General features: G+C 40.8%; 1 protein-coding gene across 1 annotated transcript; it reads right to left on the bottom strand.

The window, feature by feature from the left end:
* Positions 1 to 590: 590 nt before the first annotated feature.
* LOC125300765 (ephexin-1) lies at positions 591 to 14,569 on the bottom strand. Its single transcript, XM_048252897.1, has 14 exons — positions 14,469 to 14,569; positions 9,019 to 9,441; positions 8,408 to 8,671; positions 6,891 to 6,986; positions 6,070 to 6,686; positions 5,581 to 5,741; positions 5,194 to 5,343; positions 4,872 to 5,001; positions 4,543 to 4,617; positions 4,171 to 4,260; positions 3,622 to 3,773; positions 2,989 to 3,159; positions 1,561 to 1,640; positions 591 to 778 (listed from the first exon to the last, which is right to left on the bottom strand). The coding sequence occupies exons 2-14, from the start codon at positions 9,410 to 9,412 to the stop codon at positions 591 to 593; spliced, it is 2,568 nt and encodes an 855-aa protein (XP_048108854.1). The 5' UTR covers positions 9,413 to 9,441; positions 14,469 to 14,569.
* Between the last annotated feature and the right edge of the window lie 8,269 nt (positions 14,570 to 22,838).

Here is a 22,838-nt window from a genome sequence, read left to right as displayed (position 1 = left end):
GAACCGGCAACCCTCCGGTTACAGGTCTAAAGTGTTAACCAGTAGGCCCCGGCTGCCTAATATTTTCATATATATTTCATATCCATATAATACATAACACACACAAAATAATACACACAAAATACTGCAAAGATTTCCAGCACCTTAGACATGCAGATATATGCAAAATATATTAAAAAATATATATATATAAAAAAAACATTTTCACTGTGTGATTGCTGGTATGTCTGTTCGTCAAAGTGCATTTAAGATGGTGTCTCCATATAATCACATCTTCCGGTCTTAGGACATGTCGACATATTTAGCCTATACCACAGTCTGATTGTCAGTAGTGTGAGATGCTTTGTGGATATACAGGTTTCACACAATGAGTTTAATCAGTAACGCCAAAGTCAAGCATAACTATTTCATAGTTGATGCTGGAATTGTCTACTGGATATTCACATAGTAACGGATAGCACAGGTGATATTATTTTGAAGATATGGCAAGGGCATTAGAGACAGACACCAGATGTTGACCACAGTCCACAGTCATCAGTAGTAAAACTCAGCCCTAATTTCCTATATTCAGGGATCAGTTTATTAAGGGCCTATCGGAAACAGGCGGTCCCTGTCTTGTCATTTCCCAGACGCCGACACAACACTCGATTGGCAGCTTGCATAACATGGTAGCGCTGACGAAGATGGCGCCTCTGCACATGCTCATTGGTGATCTCCACAGTGCACGCTGCTGGGAACCATCCACGTTCTCCATCCACCCTCCAGCCCTCCAGAAAGCCTAAGATAGGGGAAAAGGGTATCTGTTAATGGGGCACTAGAACATAGTTCCTTTGGGTACTAGTAAAGATTAGACAAGCTTAGCTTGATTCTAGGACTGAGTGATGGTGGATAATGTTTTTTGTCTCCAGCAAACTGCAGATTTACACAAAAATAATGAGAGTATTTGTAGCATCTGAGATCTGAGAGTAGCCTCATTACAACCAAAGATTCTAGAACAGAGCTCTAGAATAGAGCTCCGCTCTAGAATCTTTGATTACAACTGTGTGAAACCTACACAACGCCCATAGAGGCAGGGGGGTGAACTTTAGAAAATCTCTGTGGTTTAAACACACAATCAGATCATGTGCATGATTGAGTCAGCAGCTCCACCTCAGAATGAGACAAACACTACAATCGACCATCTGTTCTCCTCAGTTTAACTTCTAAAGCATGTTAGCCTTCAGTGACAGCTGCGGTGAACCAAATACCTTTCCATTACAAGACTGTTCTTGAACCAGTTGAGGTACAACAGGTACTAAAAATAATTTTATTGAACGCTTGATGCAAAGCAAAGAAAAAGAAAAACACAATTCCTGGCATTACAAAAGTTAAATTATACTATATTATATATATATATATATATATATATATATATATATACACACACACACACACACACACACACACACACACACACACACACACACACACACACACACACACACACACACACACACACACACACACACACACACACACACACACACACACACACACACACACACACACACCTGAATTGACACTCACCCCATTCCTCATAAATCTCTTCGTCTCCTTCTTTTCTCTTGGTCAGCATTCCCATCCAGCTGGCTTTCTCAGTTCTGAAATGATGTATTTCGCCATTTCAACAATCAGATCATGTGCATGATTGAGTCAGCAGCTCCACCTCAGAATGAGACAAACACTACAATCGACCATCTGTTCTCCTCAGTTTAACTTCTAAAGCATGTTAGCCTTCAGTGACAGCTGCGAGTGAACCAAATACCTTTCCATTACAAGACTGTTCTTGAACCAGTTGAGGTACAACAGGTACTAAAAATAATTTTATTGAACGCTTGATGCAAAGCAAAGAAAAAAGAAAAACACAATTCCTGGCATTACAAAAGTTAAATTATACTATATTATATATATATATATACACACACACACACACACACACACACACACACACACACACACACACACACACACACACACACACACACACACACACACACACACACACACACACACACCTGAATTGACACTCACCCCATTCCTCATAAATCTCTTCGTCTCCTTCTTTTCTCTTGCACACACCAACACCCCCCACACACACACACACACACACCTGAATTGACACTCACCCCATTCCTCATAAATCTCTTTCGCTCCTCTCTTCTTTTCTCTTGGTCAGCATTCCCATCCAGCTGGCTTTCTCAGTTCTGAAATGATGTATTTCATTATTTCAACAATCAGATCATGTGCATGATTGAGTCAGCAGCTCCACCTCAGAATGAGACAAACACTACAATCGACCATCTGTTCTCCTCAGTTTAACTTCTAAAGCATGTTAGCCTTCAGTGACAGCTGCGAGTGAACCAAATACCTTTCCATTACAAGACTGTTCTTGAACCAGTTGAGGTACAACAGGTACTAAAAAAATAATTTTATTGAACGCTTTGATGCAAAGCAAAGAAAAAAGAAAAACACAATTCCTGGCATTACAAAAGTTAAATTATACTATATTATATATATATACATTCATAGGGAATGGGGTCAGCTTGTGGGTGTGGGGTTCTATTGTGACTCATTCAGTACCTGTACTGGGTTCTCTCTAGGGACACATCTAAATACTCTTACATAACATCCGCTCTTCATGTTCTCTCCTAATCTCATTAGAACGGCACAAGACAAAACTATATGGCGCGAGTACATCATCTGATAATCCTCTTTGTCTACTTGTTTACTATCCAGATGTTAAATCTATCAGCTCCAATTAAGGTAACTGATATATACAGCTAACATGGCATCAATCCAGCTACTTACAATTACTTTTATTGACTGTAGGCATTTAAATATGTATTCTGTTCATTTAGACAGAACTTTTTAAAACAGAAGATCTTTTTTGTTATAGTCACAGACATCTTCCTCTTCCTCATCTACTAGTCTTCAGGAGTGAGTACTCACTGAGAGGGGGCTTGCAACAGGAGATGCGAGGTGCTTCCTCTTTGGTTCTTTAGGAGGGCGAGCTGGAATGTTCTGTCGCGTTCGCACCCTTCCGGGTTTTCGTCATCCTCCACACTGTTGATCTCTACAAGGGAGCGATGGGCATGGTCGCGCACCACAAAACGGTCTGGCCTGCGGGCAGCAAACCCAGCACAACTTAATAGTGCTCACGAAATGTAAGTAAGTAAGTAAGTTTAATTTATAAAGCACATTTAAACACAGCATAAACTGATCAAAGTGCTGTACAGCAGACAACTAAGATAAAGACTAAGACAAATAATACAGAAAAACACATTGAACCAATAGTCATAACATAAAACATAAATAAAAGGAAACCTTCAATATCAGGGCACACAACACAGACATACATAGGATGAGCAGAAGTCCTAAAATACATGTGGTCCAGTAAAACTACAACTGAATCTAAATCTAGCCTTTAGGATATACATTTTAGTTGTATCTCATTTTGTCACTCTTTCTCCAATTGTATGGCTTCAGAGGATGTCTACTGTAATTCAATGTCAGTTGACGTTCCTCTCAACAACCAAAGTGTACCAAAGTGTCTTCAACATTAACTGAGTCACAGTCACCCACCCTTTCCTTGTGGTCAGCAGCAGAAGGTCATTAAAGAGGAAAAGGTAAATGGGAAAGAGCTTTCTCTGGCCAAAGATGTTCTCCTTTGCGGAAAGCTGAGCCAGCTCCCCCTGTTTCAGCAGCCAGCGAGAGGAAGACACCAGCGGCAAAGCCTGAAGGAGGAGGGTGGGAGACGGGAATACAACTGTAATCTTACGCAATTGTGTTAATAATTCACTCTAAGTATATATACTCTTTTAATCCCGTGAGGGAAATTCACTTTGGCACTGAGATTTGCAAGTGACCGCTAAAGATATTACACACATTTCAAAGCAAATAGCACAGCATTTATTTGTTTTCATACTTCCTGAAAAGTCACCAATACATTATATGACATCTATTAATTTAACTGACCCTTTTATCCAAAGTGAGGACTGACATTCGAGCTACGTTGCAAAAGGAGACCCTAGTATAACAATAAAAAACTTCCTTGCAAACACCGCAAGAGTGTAGAACAACCAGAAGGTGAGAGTGCAGAAGTTAAGTATGAGGATGAAAGTCCTTACTTACCTTGCACTCAAATTCTGTTTTGTTTGCAATGCGCACCATCTCTTCCATTTGTTTCATTTTGCCAACCTCACGATTGCATGCCTCAACTATCTACAGAAGACATGTACATACAGGAAAATTAAGTAAAAGGTGATGTAGCTATGGAAATGTTGCATGCTTACATGATTAACTGAATTCTGATTTAAGTTAACCCAAATAGTCAACAAAATCAACCAAAAATCAACCAAAACTACAACCACTTCGAAAAAAAAAAAGATGATTCAGTATGGCGTAGATCGAGGCTAATTGTTTTGATATTCTAGACTCTAGGTACAGGAATTGAGAGACAGTGACAGAGCAAGTCTGATAAACCTAGTTCATGCATGGCGTTACCTTGGAAACACCCTTTAGGGCTCTTTCAGCCGATGCTTGACCTTGCGACCCTGGCTCAGTTTTCTTCAGAATGGCCTAAAAGGTCAAGAGACAGAGAGCAGTTAAAGCCAAAACCTGTGAGACTGCACTTCAGGGATCTATGCAACTGTGCTATTTCTACAACAGGCCTGTAGGTGGCCCTGTCTTATAAGTTTGAATTGTGGAGCAACTTAATGGCCTTATAGCCAGGACTGTTTCCATGTTTAAATCACTTTGGATAAAAGCATAATACCATAACCATATTGTTTCGTCTTATCCTGTCTTTCAGACATAGCCGCCTTGTCTCTCACCTCTACTAGGATCTTGAGACGTGTGATCCGCTGGAAGGGTAGAACCAGGTAGGATTTGAGTGACAGGCGGTTACAGCGAGGGTCCTCTTGAAGCTTTCGCAGAATTCCTATTATTTGGGGACTCCTTTGTCTAACAATAGAGAGGAATATTATCAATAAATACCTGGTTAGTATTAGTGGACATTTCAAACATGTTCACAGCTGTGAAAAATCAGACATTGGATTGATCGGATTGATATTAACAAATGCATTGTTCTAAAGTTTAATTTACAGAAAAAATGTCTGCATGCATGTAATCCGAATATGCCTTCTCTCTTCTTACTCCAGATGGTGTAGAGTCTGCTCCTGGTAGGGCATGTTGCGGATGTAGTCAACATATGCACCGAACGGCCCCGTGGCATACCTCTGGATGACCTTACAGGTGTCACAAAAAAGGTTGGAGTTCAGCTCCTCCTTCATGTCTTGAAGAAAGCTGCACACAAAACCATATTAATGTTATGTTGTCTATATTGTCCTTTGGTGGAATAATGCTTGAGACCGATGTTAAAAATGTACATGAAATTGAAGATTGCAAAAATGACATGGAGACTAAGGATTTTGTCCTGACAATTGTGTGATTTGTTGTGTTTCAGGTAATGAGAGAGAAACACAGCATTCAATATCATAGGCTAATGAATACTGTATAGCCGTGGCTGCTGAATCAACTCACTTCTGACTCATCTGTCGGATCCTGGAGATGCCCGAGAAGAGAGACTTGCGGTCTCTGGGCTCTAGGACCTGGTTGAGCTCTGGTGACTCCAGGAAATGCTCAACAACTACATCTAAACTCTTCAAGTATGTGTGCTCTGTGGTCACCACTTCAAATAAGCTCTGAGAGAGAGAGAGAGAGAGAGAGAGAGAGAGAGAGAGAGAAATGAAAGAGAGAGAGAGATCAAGGTCATGTGCAATTATCACTACACTTATCACTCAAACAAAATAAAAGCAATCAAAACCGACCTTGAAACTGGGCTGTGTATATACTTTGCTTATCAAACATGACTAATCAATATGTGAACAAAGGTTATTTGCCTTTGAGATTCTGCTAATTGCTTCCTCCTTATTGGAGATAGTGAACTGTCTGTCAAACCAGAGCCCCTTATTAGACATTCTCTGGTCAAACCCAGAAAATCTGACAACAGCATCATTCTCAGATATATACCTCTTGAAGGAGGAGCTGCTCTTTGCTGAGCTGGCTGAGTATCCCTTTCTTCTTCACTATGCTACGTTCCTGCCACAGCCCCTCCAGGGTCGGAAGTCGCCCCCTACTGGGCACTATTTTTGAGTCATCCAGTTTGCACCCCTCAGTCTCCTCCTCTGAGGAAGACAACCACGTGTTCTCCTTCGCACCAGGTTTCTTGTCTGGGTTTGACACAGATATTTCTTTGGGAGAGTGTTCCTGTAGACTGTCCTGCTTTGAAGATGTTTGGATGTCGCAGGTGGTTGTGGAGTCCTTCTGGTCTGCTGCCCGCTTTGCTTGATGCTTACTCTGAAATGGGGACAGTAGTAATTCCAAAGGGGAGAGCTTCTTTCTTTTCCCTTTGGGCTTTTCTGGGTCAGTGTCCTGTTTCTCCTGACAGTGTTGGTAGACCTTTTGGGGAATTTCACCCAGGAGCACATCACAGATGAGTCCCATGTCTTGATGATCAGGATGAATTTTGTCAGTGATTTTGCAATTCATATTCATCATTGATGGCAAAGACTTTCTCCCAGGACAAGGAGAAGATCTGGTGTTTCCATTCTGAAATGTTGGTATCTCGACAGGCTGAATGGTTGATTCTACACAGATGAATAATACAATGAAAAAAGTTTCAATAAATCATCAGGTTGATTGTAATTCTCATTATGGTTTTAGCCCAATAAAAACATTAAAATATGAAACAGTAAATTACAAAGTAGCGTAAAGAACCTATTTGTAATTACATATTTACTGATAAAATGCACATCCTAATACATCTGAAACTTGCTTCTCTTTGAAGTCACCTGTGGGATTGCTTGTTATTGGACTGCTGTGCTCCTCACCATCTGAGGCCACCTCCATATATACAGCCTCCAGTATCTCAGGCTCCTCAGATTCACCTGTGAAGTCATACAAAAAACATTCATGGAGTACCAGAAACAAGACTAAACCAGGCATCACTAGACATAAACAAACGCAAGGCAACCAGATATAAACAGATATAGAGATAGTTTTGGATTTTTTGAGTAAAACAAAAGAGACAAAGGAGGAAAATGAAAATATAAAAATATGAGTCAATAAACATTAACCACATATTAGAATCAATATAAGGCAATCTAAAATATTACATGTGCAACATGATGATGACATGACAATTACGATCAGGATATGATTTAATGTGTCACTGACAAAAACAGCCGCTAAATCCAAAAGTTGTGTGTACAGGTTAGGGAAAAGAGCTGGGAATGATTTTGATGGCAAGCAGTGACATGAACCTGGCTTGGCGGCCGCAACTGGAAGAGAACGGATGCTTGTGTGTAATTAAGACCATGTTTTTCGTACTTCATGATTCCGCACTCTCACTGAGCTTCCTACATTCCCCAGATGGGTTTCCCCTCCCCTTTCCAAGCCAACTGAAACTGTCTCTCTTAAATATGTGCCACTTTTTCTGTTCTCTTCTGCTGTCTGTAGTCCTCCTTGTCATTCCCCCAAACTGAATCAAAGTGAAAGGCATAACACATTTTATAGATGTGCCAACCGCATCCAAATGTTGCACTAAGTTCCTTCCTAAAATTCAGAACAGCTTCAATCATTTCAGGCAACAGTTTAACATCACCTTTCACATGATGTGATATTATTTTTCACAGTTTTACTACTGTAAGTGAACTTAGTTTGGGCCATGTGGGGTGTGGTATGGGACATACATACTAAGTTATCTGGTCATTTTGATGCCATGGTCAAAACACCAGTGAGTTAAACTAGAGAGAAAGCCACAGGAACAATTTTAGAGTTGAGAGCCTTCCTTCAGGGCCCAGCAACAGGTTGTTTGGAGGACAGTGGGTTTGTACCTTGTAACTCTGTATGAGATTAGACTGCTGTTCTCCAGTGTCATGTTTACATTTACATACAATTTGCCAGGCACTTTTTATCCTAAGCGACTTACAGCAATAAAATAATATTTAAGCTACAGTGCAGATGAGACCTTAGCTAGGAATTACCACTGCATCTGTCAATAGTACTAGAGGATAGGAGTGCCTACATTATAACTAGTCAATGTGTGGTAGGAGGAGAAAGTGGTAGAAGGAGGAGGTAGAGGAGAGAAGAGAGGGAGGTGGAGAGGAGGGAGGTAGGTGAGGGAAGAGAGGGAAGAGCAACCTAATGGGCCTTCTACATGTAAGGCCTAGTACTTGGTATAGCAACATATGATCATAGGGCAAAAAGATTATTGAAGACGGTTAAGAAGTTATGATGTTATGAAGACAGTTAAGACAGATTATTACAAATAAGCTTTTTTCCCCTCGGTAAAGTCTAAAAGTCTAACCTGTCGTTGGTAGCAACGGTTCTGGCACTTCTAGTAGCGGGAGACATGGAAGTGGAATGGAGGGAGGGGTACGGCTAGGTCGCCTCTTTTCAGGCTGGACGATGTGCCAGTACTCCAGGTGGGTGGTGTAGTCCTCAGGTGCAGGGGGCATGTAGGGCAGCTTGTGAGCATCGGGCTTGGGTATAGATTCAGGGGTGCGGTGACAGGCACAGGGACAGGATGAGTGACAAGTGAACTGGGTCGCGGTAGTCTCACTGGGATTGTCTAGAAGAAGAATCACAGAAACAGAAGATCCAATGAATAGGATAAATATATATTGAGTCATTATAGGCTGTGGCCACATCTGTTATGTTAATACAAATAGTATAATTGTCCGCACACCGGAGTTTAGCTCCCAAATGTTTCATTGAAAGACCCATATGGGTCGAAATGTTGCTGTTTTTATTTGGGATCAATTATTTGGGAGCTAAACTTTGGTGTGCGGACAATTTATCTTTTTTGTTATATGCTCACTTTGTCTTGGTCTGGCCTGGGATGTGCACATAACCACTCTACCAAAATACAAATAGTAGGCCTATGTTAATTTAAAAAAGATATTAATATCACGTTACATGTACTGCTTCCTGTTGACTGAGATTCAAGGATAGACATCTCTCGGTCAACACTGGATCCAGACAGTGATAAACTGTTTTGTGCTGTCCTCCGTCTACGTGGTTTGGGTACTGGTCTAACTCTGACTGGAGAAGCTGGTGTTTCCTGTGCGTTGGCTTGACCAGGGTTTAAATCAGCTGACTGGTTCAGTGTAGGACTCCCATTGACCACAGCTGGTAAGGACTTGTGCTTGGCCAACTGTCGTTTTCGGTCTTGCGCTCCCTCCTCTCCCGCCTCTGTCCTGAGGATGACGTCGGTGGACCGCCGCCATTGTGCACCCCAGAGATCAGGTTTAGGAGGGACCTGTGGTCTGGGGGGTACTGTGGGCTTGTTAATGTTAGAGTTTGTGGACATCCAGATATCCTACAGCTTGCTCTTGGCACCTACAGAAGAGGAAAACAAAATTCCATCACTGGTCACTGAGAGAAAATAGCAATTAGATAAAGAGTTTTGAACAAGATATCTTGTCTCTATGGATTAGAGGGTTATATGTATCAATAATAGGAATGGCTAATATCCTTATTATCTGCAACTGTAATGAGTCAGATAGCCATATGAATACAAAAGACCTTCAGAATTCTTCATATAAATTTTCTGCCAATGGGACATTGACATGGGACAGGGTGAGAAATTCCCCTTTAAGTGTTTTACACCAAGCATGACCCCGTCGGACAATGTTTTTTGTGTCATGAAAGTGGGGTTCTGTTGCTCTTGGTCCAGCTGTTCCTAGTTGAGAGACCCTTTTTGGTTTTAAGGTGGGTTGGGCTGGTCTACAGCAGGGCTGGAACAAGAGGTGGTAGGTGGAGGTGGACTGGGAAGAAGTTGGGGGACTCGCTGAGATTACCCTGCCCCCACTGGCTCTCCACCACAACTGGCAGGGGCAGTGGTGGTCGCCAAGTCAACACAGCTGTTGCAGGATTTCCAACCCCCACAGTGAAGTGAACCCTTTCATGTGAATTTGGTTGCAGGGTGCAATGTCTTGTCCCTACTTGCTTGTGTTGTAACCAAGCAACAATGAAGACATTCCTTTGGTGGAAGGTCTAGGTGTTTTGCCCAAGGCCTTAAATTCCCCTTTACAGGAAATCTTTCACAAAGAGGAATGCTATACCTAGGAAGGCAGGAGGACAGAACAGCTGGATAGTCTGTGAAGTAATGGATTTTTTGGTTCCCACAGAAACAATTACCTGAGGTTTCTCTGTTGAATCCATTAAGCAAGGAGAGTCTTTATCAATGGTTAAGATATTTTTACTAGCTGAGTTCCTGATGCTAAAACTGAGGACAGAAGGTATTCTCTGAAACAAACAATGCCATGTACATAATGTATGTACCACTACTGAATTACAATACAGACAGAAAAAAGCATTTCACCACATCTATTCTCCACTCACACAACCAAGTTTAAATTTGAATTCAATCACAGATATTGCATGTCTGAGGTCACATGGAAGTCCTTTGGCAATTGCAAACAAGACAGGGGACCATGGAGCAGTCAACATTGAAAGGGACACAGACCTGAAAGATCTTGAGGGAGTGTACACAACATATCCACAACATTTACAGATGCAAGTCCATTTAACGCTTCAAAAACAATCAATGCCAAGATAAAAATCTGTCTTTTCCACCTTGTGACTACCCTATAAGATAACAAGGGTTATGTCATACTGTGCACCTGGGGTCTCAGACAGTTCCCACAAATCTGATCGCCCTATCTCACTCACAATCAGAAAACTGTGAAATGGCTTCCCAGAAATCAAACACAGTAGCAGCTTTCCACTGCAGGACTTCAAACCACCACCTGTCTCTGAGACTAGACTAAACAGACTCAGTGCAGCCCTGGGATATGCATCTCTCTGCCCATGATCAGCCAGGCAAAGAAAACATCTTTCTTTGGTGGGTTTGATAAGAATCAAGGGAGAAGAAAAATGCGACAGTGTCTGCATTTCAGTTGAGTCTGAACTCAGACGTTGGTCTCCAGCATATTCTGCCACTTGTTCAACATTCACCAGAGGAGGGAGGTGTGATCTAAACCAAATCCAGCATAAAAGCAAGACTCCCTGATAACAAATATAATACAATCCATAATAATGCATAATCCAACATTTCAAATTAACATTGAACATGAGAAGCAATGCCTGTACCCATATCTTCAGAAGTGGCGACATATGACATTACCTTTCTAAAATCAAACCTTTTGCTCTTTATAATGAATACCAACTAAATTGTTATGTCATAAAACTGCAGCAACCAGGAGGTCTGAAATGTCATAGAGTTGAAAACAGTCATAAACTCTTCCTCACACTTCCTCAAGATTTGAAAGCAGTAAAGATCCAACAGATCTTACCGCTATCATTTACATTTGGTCATTTAACTGACTGTTTATTATGACCGTCACTAGCGAAGCTAGCGAAGCGGTCATATAGGGATTGTCAAAGGTTTTTTTTTTTTTTTTTTTCGTCATCTACTTCCTGAATTTTTGGTCAACGGTACCCGGGACACCGAACCACCGGGGCACATGACATTTGGTGGGTATGTAGCCCCACTAGACTTTTACGGAAAAATTTCGTTTCGTCCCCGGGGGCCACTCCCCGAACCGCAAAAAAAGCAGTTTTTCCTAAATAACTACCTGAACCGTGGCACTGAGGATGAAGAATCTTTTATGGTATGTTGGTCTCAAGGACCCACATCAACCTGGCCCATAATCACTCATTTGTGATTTGCACCCCCCCAGTAAAAAATAGAATTGCAATATTATTCTGCTTTAATCGCCCCTATCTTCAGTTAAAATGTTCAGAACTGCACCAAATTTTATGTGTATGATTGACCTGGCATTCTCTGGGGGTATGCCAAGTTTCGTAGAATTTCATCCATGGGGGGGTCTAAAAAAAATTAGGTTATGTGTACATTTAGTGACTGTACACTCATTGGCCTGTAGATGGCGGTGCACACATATACACATGCACACACACACAGGCACCCACATACTATCGGTATTTGAACGGCCGATACATAATTACACATTCAGTAGGATTAAAAGAAAGCCAAATATTCATCATCATCATCATGGCTGCATTTCCAGTATTGGCGATAAGTAGTCGTTTGTCCACTTGATGGCGCATCGTTGCAGTGAGACGCAATTTTGTTGGAAGTTAAAAGTGGGTTGGAAAAACAACGGACGCTTCCTACAGGACCGCAGAGAACGTCTAATAAGGATAGGACGATGTTAACATGAAATGTAATTCCCATTTGTTCTTGATGCCGAAATAAATCTGAGGATGTTTATCGGACATGCTTGGTTTTTACTGCAGGTACCTTAATCTTATAATATCAATAAGGACCTAGGTAGGCTAATGTTACCGTTAGCGTTGGTTGAGTGATGGAGGCCAATTTGATTGATTGCATTTGTAGAAAACTATAAATGCGGTTATATATACCAAGCAAATTGATAGCAGCACTGTAATTGTATCTTTCGACTGTCATTTGTTGCACGTGCTACAAAAATCATTCTGTGCAATGGAAGATTTACCAACCACCGGTCTGATACAGTTTTGCTTGCGTGCAGGGTGTGAGAGGGGAATCGATGTGCTTTGATTCCAGCTTGGTAGTTGTAGTCTGTGAAATTAAAAAGCACGTGTGTGTGAAGTATCCAAACAATTACACCTTCATTTCATTATGGCTGCTTTAGCAACACACCTTAAGCTACTGTGTAGTGGGTCCCATTTAGAAGTGGCTACTTTCCTTGACTCATGGAGCTGCGTGAATTTTATTACAACTTCTCGCCACGATATGGCAGTTTAAGTCCGCTTGATACTGTAAGGCGTAAGCCATTGGTTTCCAAAGGAGATTTTATTTGTGTCGCCAGCATAGCCTATTGACAATTTATGTTGTAAATGCCTACCTTATAAGCCTACCTGTAGCTTAGGGACGCTAACAGCTTTCTATTAGGATCTAGTTTGTTAGTTACAGTTTTGTCATAACTCCCTGATGCATTTTTGCATTTAGAATAGCCAGAGCGTGGATATCTCAATTGGAAAATTAAACAATATCGGGTGCCTATGGACTATCTGCCCGCTATTTATTTTTTGCTTTCTTAAAAGATTGAGCTTGGTCTGGTGAAAGCCAGACTAGCCATGGACCTCAGTTACACAATGCAAGGGAACATGAATCAGCCTATATTTGCAACGGTAACAATAACGGACAACAGCTCTTCAACTTTGGCTCGTTAAAATGTGTATGAACAGTCCAGCGACGCATTTCATCAAGGCCCATTTGGACATGTCAGTTATTTGCACCACTGGTTAGATGTAAAACAGCATTTCGTTTCAGACTACTGTTACTTAATTTGTGCATTGACACAAAGTATCACATGAACTAAAGATGACTAAAATCTTATGTAGAAGAAGAAACATTCACAAAAATCCATCCATCCAAAAAAAAATTACCTTTGTTTTGATAGCTGTTGAAAACGGCATGGAACTGACAGAGATGTTTTTGTTTATAAATAAATAAATAACATTATGCTGATACCTTTTGCTTTTCCCAAATACAATGTAGCCTACAGGTGTAAGTGACCTTTCATCAATCCAGTTGCAATGGATGAACAGTGATGAACTGCCCTACTTGTGATTGTTTAGAGATTTTAAAGGTTTTATAACAATGCTACATCTTCTTTTCTACAATCTATTCACCTTTTCAGCACCAGTAGGCTACTTTCTGTGCAGCCGCACACACACACTCAGGCATGCCAAACAAGCATACACAAAAGTTTCAAGAGTGGGGGATGGAGTAAAAGATGGAGACAAATTGAAGTGTGATTTATTTTCGCGGAACGGATGTACAGGACTGAGCGGCGGTCATATTTTGTACCGCTATGCGGTACATCTAGTTTAAAGCGACTTACAGCAATAAAGGTAGAATACAAGTACAGTGCCACTAGGATATTGCTGCAGCAATAAGTGCTCACATAATAGAATAACTGTTCAAGTGAAGTCAAGGGCGGGAGAAGAGGGATAGTCAGGAGAGGGAAGACGGTAGTGGTCAGTGCTAGATTATGTCCAGCTGTTAGTAGTGCTAAGAGAGGACGTACTCTCGGATCATACTAAATATGGCAGGTGAATTGGACCTTTACTGATTTTGACATTGTCCTATAAATAATGTATGTAATAGACAGCAAATGTCATCTTGCAGAAGGTATAAGTGAAATGGCCATGGAAAGTAGAAAACATGAATTATAGATGTTTAAAATTCCAATCTGTTTTTGGTTTACACTAGACTTACCTTTTGTGATCTTCCATCAATGTTTTGTGCTAGGCTTAAGGAGTGAATGCCTAGTTTCATTCTATCAAATTCCATTTCACTACACACCAAACATGCAATATAACTTCTTTTCGTCTCAAAGCTATTATCTACTCACCGTATCAAAGTTTCAGTGGCGCCACCACAACTGCTCCAGATGGTAAAGGTGCTTGTTGACTTTAACTCCCAGCTTTCACAAATCCAGAAGATTCATCTCCTGCTTTCTCCTCTCATCTGTCCTTGCCTGTGACACTAAACCAGAGAGCGAAGATCATGGGTTTTCCTCTCTGTTTTCTTTTTTTTAATGTGAGGAAATTTACAAGGTGGGAGGGGGGGTTGGTGGGGACTGGTCTCTACTTGCACTGATGGCAAGAGGCCAAACTAGGGCACAACAAAAAACGAAACTTGTCATGGCAGCCACCGTCGAGGTGAATGTTGGCTCAGCAGTTCATTCCATCCTTTTACAGGAAACCATCAATGCTTTCATAATTAAGAATAGGCTCTGGGTGTGATATCATGTTCACTATCTCTATAAAATGCAATTGTACAGACACTCTTGAAAACGTCACACAAATGTGCAGCTTCCGTTTTACTTAATTGGAAATTGTGATAACATATAAAAATTTCTTCATGTATTCCTCCTGTTATTATAAACACTTGGGATTGTTCAGGGCTGTTTCAAAACAACAAAGGACATAATGCATTGAAAAAGCACCAGCTACAAAATAAGATTTCAAATGTGTATGGGGCAGGGACACTTCTCTGAAGAGATGATCAGACCTGTTGGGTGCAGACAACTGGGGCGTTTCATGGGGGCATCACAGGTTTACCTTCAGAGGTTCCTCTGATTTCCAGGAACGGTGTTGTTGGATTGATACAGCTGGAGTGGGGGTGTGCCACCGGTGTTCCGGAAAATTAACGACCAAGGAGCGGGGGTGTGAAACTGAGACTTAAAACATATTGTGACATTTCTCTGTTGCATGGCCTGTTGTGGTATGTCATGGCCTGTGGGAAAATTTAGGAAAGACAGACAATATCTGATCTTACTCAATAACCTCAGTGTTTCACACTCGAACATCTTTTGATCACTGACCAAATATAATCTATATCTATATAGAACCTAGGTGTTTTCCTAGATTCTTCTCTGACTTTTAATAAGCAAGTCAACAGTGTTGTCAAGGGAAGTTTTTACCAACTTAGGACAATAGCAAAGCTCAAGTCTTTTAGAAATCCTTATACATGCCTTTATTTCCTCTAGGCTTGATTATTGCAACTCACTGTATGTAGGTGTAACTAAATCTACTCTAAACAGACTCCAGCTGGTCCAAAATGCTGCAGCCAGATTACTGACTGGATCTAAGAAACGTGACCACATTTCATCTGTGTTGGCTAAACTGCACTGGCTTCCTGTGGAACAAAGAATTAATTTTAAAATTCTTTACATGGTTAGACCTCATTAGACCTCTTCGATTATCTTCCCCGTGTCTTCTTTGTGTTTCTTCTGCCTCTCTTAAATCCAAAGGTGGCAGAGCTTTCTCTATATGCTCCCCAGCTTTGGAATAGCCTTCCTGATGTGAAATCCTGCCCCACTAGTTTTAAATCCAACCTGACCTACCTCTTCTCCCTAGCTTTTAACACTCCCTGACTCCCTCACCTCTCCCTTTTTTTATATGTTTATATGTATGTATATGTATTATTGTTATTATTATTATTATTATTATTTTATGTAAAGCACTTTGGTGCAATGCTATTGCTTTGAAATGTGCTATATAAATAAATTTGACTTGACTTGACTATATCTATTTATCTATCTATCTATCTATCTATCTCTAGATATCTATCTACGAGTTCGACAGTTTTTCAAAACCGTTCTGAACCGTTTCAGTTTCCAACCCTTTCATCTATCTAAACTCTGTCTATTTCCTTCACTTTGGCTCTATCTAGTGGTTTAACATGGAAACAAGCACAGACACTTTCTTCAGTGAACACATGGCAGTTAAGGAGGATGTTTTTAGAAGACACTTTCTTCAGTGAACACTGACAGTTAATGAGGATGTTTTTAGAAGAGTGCAGAAATATGTAATTCTAACACTCATGATTACAGTTTTTCTCAGTCGCTTTGGTGCTTTTTTCAGATCAGAATGAAAATTCTCATAACTATTAGTTCAACCTCCACAACATTTAGTCATTTGTGCACATCATAGTAACAATTTCTCCTTCCTCTGAACAAATTGCAAATACTTTTGGACATGTATCAGTTGCTTTCATACAATTCTCTGCTGTTTTTTAACATTATCATTTGCTTATGTCATGTCAGTCAAAATGAACTATACTTATGAATGCTGAATAGTCGTTCCCAATAAAATTAATAGTCTTCATTTCATTGCTTGAGTCATTACATACAAAATTGTTGAACTAGTTATCAAATTCTGTCACAATGCTGTAGAATTGCAAAGAGCATACAGTAAAAATGTACGTATTCAGTGTCTTGTACTCACTTACTCACCTAACTACAGCAATGTGTAACTTTACTGTAGTTTTTAAATGGCTGTGCAAGTGCTGTATAGTGCTGTCTTGAGCATGTTCAGGTAGTGTCACCGAAGTTCTGACCTTTTTTGCATTGGAAAACACTGAGAGAACTGTCATAATGAAAACATGACAAAGCCATTTGACTATCTTGTTCATAAACGATGGTGTCAAGACTTCTAATTTTGATGACACTGACAGTTTCATTGACATGAATACCTGCTTTTGAGGAATGGACTATCCATTTTGAGCAAGTGACGTGCTTTTGCAGGTCATCCACTATGTTTTGCAGTTTGCACTAATTGTTTTGAGAATTGCACTAACTGCTGTGCAAATGTTAATAGTGATGTGAGAAAAGCACCAAAGCGACTGAGAAAAACTGTAAGATCAGATATTGTCTGTCTTTCCTAAATCGTCCCACAGGCATATGAAATACCACAAGAGGCCATGCAACAGAGAAATGTCACAACATGTTTTAAGTCTCAGACATTTACATTGATTATGGCGTTATAATTTATTTGCCTCGGGTGTACTTTGGAGTGGGTAAGACTGTTTTTAGTAGCGGGGTAACATACTGATTACTTGCGCTAGCCTAGCAACTGTGAACTTTGCAACTAAGGACTTGATGAAACATTTTGAAAACGGTCTCCACTGATAAATATCACACTTGCTAACTTGGAAATGAGGTCCTATGTCCAAAATCATGAACCACCTCTTTAAAGGAGAATTACGGCCATTTTTCACATAGATGTCTGTTTCTCGAGGTCACCGTTGACCTCAAGAAACAGAGATCGATGTGAAAAATGGGCCATAATTTTCCTTTAAGTCATTCCACCACACAGTTGTCATCAATTACAGTAATACTGGATGACATATAAAGTCCTGTAAGGAATGTTATTACATGTTTTTAATGCAATACTGGTATTATTTGCATGTAATAATGTAGGCTAACTAAGTGTATTTTATTATTACATGTCAAATCAACTCAATTTTATCTGAATAAGGAACATTAGTTAATACATTTATCAGAATAAGCATTAGGGTTGCAAAGGGGCAGAAAATATACAGTAAATTTCCGGAAACTTTCCATGGGAAGTTAAAGCTGCAGTTACTTAGCCAAAATCTTTAATGTTTACAACTCTCATGCCCCTCCCCCACTACCACCGAGCACCCTCTCATCGAGTTTGTGCTAGTCAGTGCGCACCAGACTGCACCAGACTGTGATTGACAGTCAGATCTCACAAGGCCCTGCTCTGATTGGACCAGACGAACCGGGAGCTGTGGATTTTTGCAAAACAAATAACAGGCTCTAGGTGGAGGTAGAAGTGCGTTTTTTCTCTAAAACTGGTTGATTTATGTTGTTCTGTCGGAGCATAGCGTCGGTTTCAGTTTATATGATAAAAAAAATCTTGCTAACTGCAGCTTTAAGCAGGGCAACTGGAAATATTCCAAATTGGAAACTTTAATGGAATTAAAGGAAATTATGGGAATTAATGGGAATTTAAGGGAATTAACTGGGAATTTGGGGTAATTCATACAAACTGTTTCATATACAAACATTAACATTTTGTTTCATAATAAGCAATACGATTTGTTTGTTCGTATTTTCGCTAAGCTTAGCATACAAAGCTAGCTAGCATACTAGCGGGAATCCCATTCTCTGCTAATGGTTTACTAACGTGCTAAGCTAGCAACACTGAAACCACTGCCCAAGATACACCACCGCCACTCAACAAAATCCTATTGGTTGGAACATTGACTGACTATCGCTTTGTGACATAGACCTAAGTTTGTGACATAGACATAAGTCCCGTCTCCGAAACATCCGGATCCACCCAACTTCCGGGCGTCGAATGTCTATGGGAAATAACATGGCGTTTGGAAATATCATACCTGTCAAACATCTGTAGGTGGCGAAGTAGAAAAAAATGGTGAGCCGATTGGCCTACACACTTCTGCCATCTAGTTTCCACTGGATTTTTTGATTGTCGGTGCCGTTAAAGTAGAAATATATCAGTATAGCACTAAGCTAACGCACGCTTCGGACGCCGCGACTCCCGCGGCAATGTTTCATAGTTTGTCTTCACCGAAATGGAGTTTGTGGCACCAGAGCCTGTCTACAGAGGTGGCACTAACCCTGCGTGAAATCGTCATGTTTGATAGGTTGTTAATACATTCTAAAAATGTTACTGTTCTGATCAAGGTCATGCAAAATAAAGCTATCGACTTAATACGACTGCCTCTGATTCCTAGTCTGCTTATTATTATCTGTTTTTGGTGAAAAAAAAAATCTCATCTCGTCATGTCTTTAGTGTCTTTGTCGGCGATTTCTTTCTTTTTCAAATATCTCAATAACAGCCAACAAACTCTCAGCACAGTCAAACCAAAGTTAAGTCGTGTTGAAAAGAGGCTGAACCTTGCAAACGATTTACCAGAGACGGTTGATAAAGTTAACTATAGAATCTTTGGATTTACTTTTAGACCACTGAAATCACGTGTGAATCACATGTGAAAATGACCATCACGTTAGGTTATTACTGGTTGTGAGCGAGATCTAACGCCCTCCTCCACCCGCGTACATCGGAACTAGCTCCCGGTTAGCATTAATAATCGTTTACTTTAACGGCACCGACAATCAAAAAATCCAGTGGAAACCAGATGGCAGAAGCATGTAGGCCAATCGGCCCACCAGCTTTTTCTACTTTGCCACCTACAGAGTTTGACAGGTACGATTTTTCGAAACGCCATGTTATTTCCCATAGACATTCGACAACCGGAAGTTGGGTGGATCCGGATGTTTCGGAGGCGGGACTTATTCCGGAGAGGTCTATAGCCTACACCCATTTAAATGAGGACAAAAGTGACAACAAGCCCATGGGCAACTCTTCTCGCAAACTTCCCCCAGTTTCACACCAGTTATTCCCACATAAGATGAAGTTTTCACTGGGATTTTGTTTTCTCCCATACACATTGGGGCCCGCGTAGCGCTCTCGCACCTGGGCCCACCATTGGTTTGTTTGAGGGCAGCCATGGCCTACTGGTTAGCACTTTGGACCTGTAACCTGTAACCGGAGGGTTGCCGGTTCGAACCCCGACCAGTAGGCACGGCTGAAGTGCCCTTGAGCAAGGCACCTAACCCCTCACTGCTCCCCCCGAAAATGCTGTTGATGCAGGCAGCTCACCGCGCCGGATTAGTGTGTGCTTCACCTCACTGTGTGTACACTGTGTGCTGTGTGTGTTTCACTAATTCACGGATTGGGATAAAAGCAGAGACCAAATTTCCCTCACGGGATCAAAAGAGTATACTTATACTTATACTTTATACTTACATGGACGCACCATAGGTTTCCTTTATGTCTAGCTATGCTGATTGCTGTGTGCATGTGAGTGACATATGTGCAGGGTAGAAATTTGACTGAAATTGCATTAAATTTAGGTTGTTTTAACTAATATTATGCTGCAAGATGGGGTTTTGTCCACTACAGTTCCCTGTTATAGACTAACTTGCCATATAAAAAAAATCCCAGTTTATTCCCATTAATTGCCCTTTATTCCTGTTAATTCCTGTATATTCCCGTTAATTCCCATGGCAAGTTTCCAACTTTGAAAATTCCTGGAATTTTGCAACCCTAATAAGCATTAGCATTAAGGAGACATACTGTACGTGCATAAAAAATGGTATAAGCCGACATGGTGGTATGTATTGTACATTATACATGATACAAAGTATATAGTGGATTAAATGGGGAGAATCAGTATAAGTATAAGTGATGGCATTTGTTTATAATGGGTAAATAGGCTAGCCTGACGAGCCAGACCCACATTAAAATGTAGGGTCTGGGCACTCACTGTTTGCAGTGCTCAGTCCGAGGGGCGGGATAATCGGTTGTCTTTCAAATTCCCTCTGCACGCAATAGGACAGCGCTGTGAGTCCCATGCGTTTCCCACCAGCGGAGCTAGTTGGCTAGTTCAAACTTTTGCCAACTTAATAAAAGCTTAACTCGTGTCACACTGTTCGCCAACAGCAACATTATCTTATTTGTTTTCAAGTAGCAGGGAATTCAAGCCAACTCTGCCATCAATCATTATGTTCAGCCCGCCTAACGACTCTATACACGATTTGATTGGCCTGATAGAAGTTTAATTTTTCGAGCTCACAAGCAAACGGAGAGTTGCTAGACTAGCCGCTAGGGTGCGTCTAGGCTATAAATAGGCTGCACACAGTAGATAGATAGATAGATAGATAGATAGATAGATAGATACTTTATTGATCCCCAAGGGGAAATTCAAGGTCTCAGTAGCCTACAGACATCTCACACAACATGCACTTACAGCAGAAAGGGTAAAAATAAGTATATAACAAAACTCCACTGTACAATAGAGACAGTAGAAGATAAGAAAAACTAACAAAACTAAATACTAAATATACTATATAAATCCACAGTGTGCTTGAGGATGATCAAGCACGAGACGCTTGCAGTGACAGGGCCGGGACTGGCCTGTAGTTCTGTGTGCACGGTAAGGTGCTCAAGAGAGTGAGTGTCATGGTGTAGGTGCAAAAAGCAGTCCAACAGTAGTCCAACAGTGCAACAGTGCAAGAGTAAGGTCTAGAGACCAGCATAAATAATATGGACAGATAAGAGAGTAATGTATAGTGTAGACAAGGTAATATAAGAACTATGTCAGTGCAAGAATAGGTTGAGGTAATAGGGTTACAGCCATTCAGTATTGAAGCAGAAGCCCTTGGTCATGTGTGCTAATATAGCATGAAAACAGTGTAGCAGTAGAACAGTAGTAAGACATTAGGCTGTGGACAGTAGTAAAACAGTAGTGGGCAGTTGGTACTCAAACATGGAGAGGGTGGAGAGGCAGACAGACTATGCAGAGAAGTCTATCTCTCCTCTTCCCTTAAGTGAAGCATTGAACATGTTCAATGGCCCTGGGGACAAATGACTTCCTTAGCCTTTCAATTCTGCATGGCAGTAAGCAAAGTCTCCAGCTGATCAAGCTCTTTTGCTTTATAATAGTGCTGTGGAGTGGATGACATTCATTGTCCAAGATGTTGATCAGTTTGCTCAGGGTTCTTTTATCTGATATTGAAGTGATGCACTCCAGTTCAGCCCCCACGAGTAAGTAGACGTATAATGAGGATAGAATTTAGCATGAAAGTTTTGGTGGGATTGGGCAGCTGTAAGCAAACAGTTTCTTCAAGTATCAGGAAAGACTGCAACCTCATCATTCTGTGGTGAAGGTCCACAGTAGGAGCTTAGGTCAAAAGTAAAAACTAATGACACTAATGACTCCATCTGGCCATACAAATAGCAGATCAGTTAATGCATTTTTCATGATTTGCATCAATATTCTTCGTGCCTGTGTGATCACCAACACATACTTTAATGTGAGTGTAAACCAAACTAAGTTGCACAACACTAAACCATTTTAATCATCTGTTGGCTTTGGGCAAATCTCCCTTTCGTTTGTGGAATTCTGTGACAGCTGCATCTGAGAGAGGTTTATGTGGTCAGACAAAGAGCTGAAGGATGTTGGAGAGTCTTGAGCCCCTTTCATGTGTGTGGGTATGCATGTGTGACCACAGATATAGATGTAAAACTGAAAGGCAATGAGTCATGCACCACTGATGGTTTCAGAAATGAGGAAAAAGGCTCTCATAGAGCCACCTGGCTTCTGAGGCTGACATAGCTGCTCTGCGGGGCATAACTATCAACTACAAATGTACATAAAAGTGTTCGCAATGACATAGATGATATGTAATAATATCTTTATATTTAAGATTATCCATCCATTCATCCATCAAAAACAGGAATAGTCTGGCTTAAAGGGTATTGTAAAATATTTAAACACTGTTTCAGCACCATAATATCTTAATGATGGAGTGCTATGGAGTGAAATACATTCGCTAGGGTTAAACTGCAGACCAATCACAAAAAGGATAGTCATGTGT

Source organism: Alosa alosa, chromosome 9, assembly GCF_017589495.1.
Source record: "Alosa alosa isolate M-15738 ecotype Scorff River chromosome 9, AALO_Geno_1.1, whole genome shotgun sequence".
NCBI classification, from domain to species: Eukaryota; Metazoa; Chordata; class Actinopteri; order Clupeiformes; family Clupeidae; genus Alosa; species Alosa alosa.
The sequence above is the reverse complement of the archived record's forward strand: the minus strand, read 5'-3'. Positions and strand labels throughout refer to the sequence as shown.

Bases quoted from the DNA above. Each gene is read 5' to 3' on its own strand.
- LOC125300765 (XM_048252897.1), bottom strand. From the start codon at position 9,412: ATGTCCACAAACTCTAACATTAACAAGCCCACAGTACCCCCCAGACCA. The intron at 6,987-8,407 runs GTTAGACTTTTA...ATGACTTCACAG, and splicing joins ACCGTTGCTACCAACGACAG to GTGAATCTGAGGAGCCTGAG. The intron at 4,261-4,542 runs GTAACGCCATGC...TGTCTTCTGTAG, and splicing joins CCCTAAAGGGTGTTTCCAAG to ATAGTTGAGGCATGCAATCG.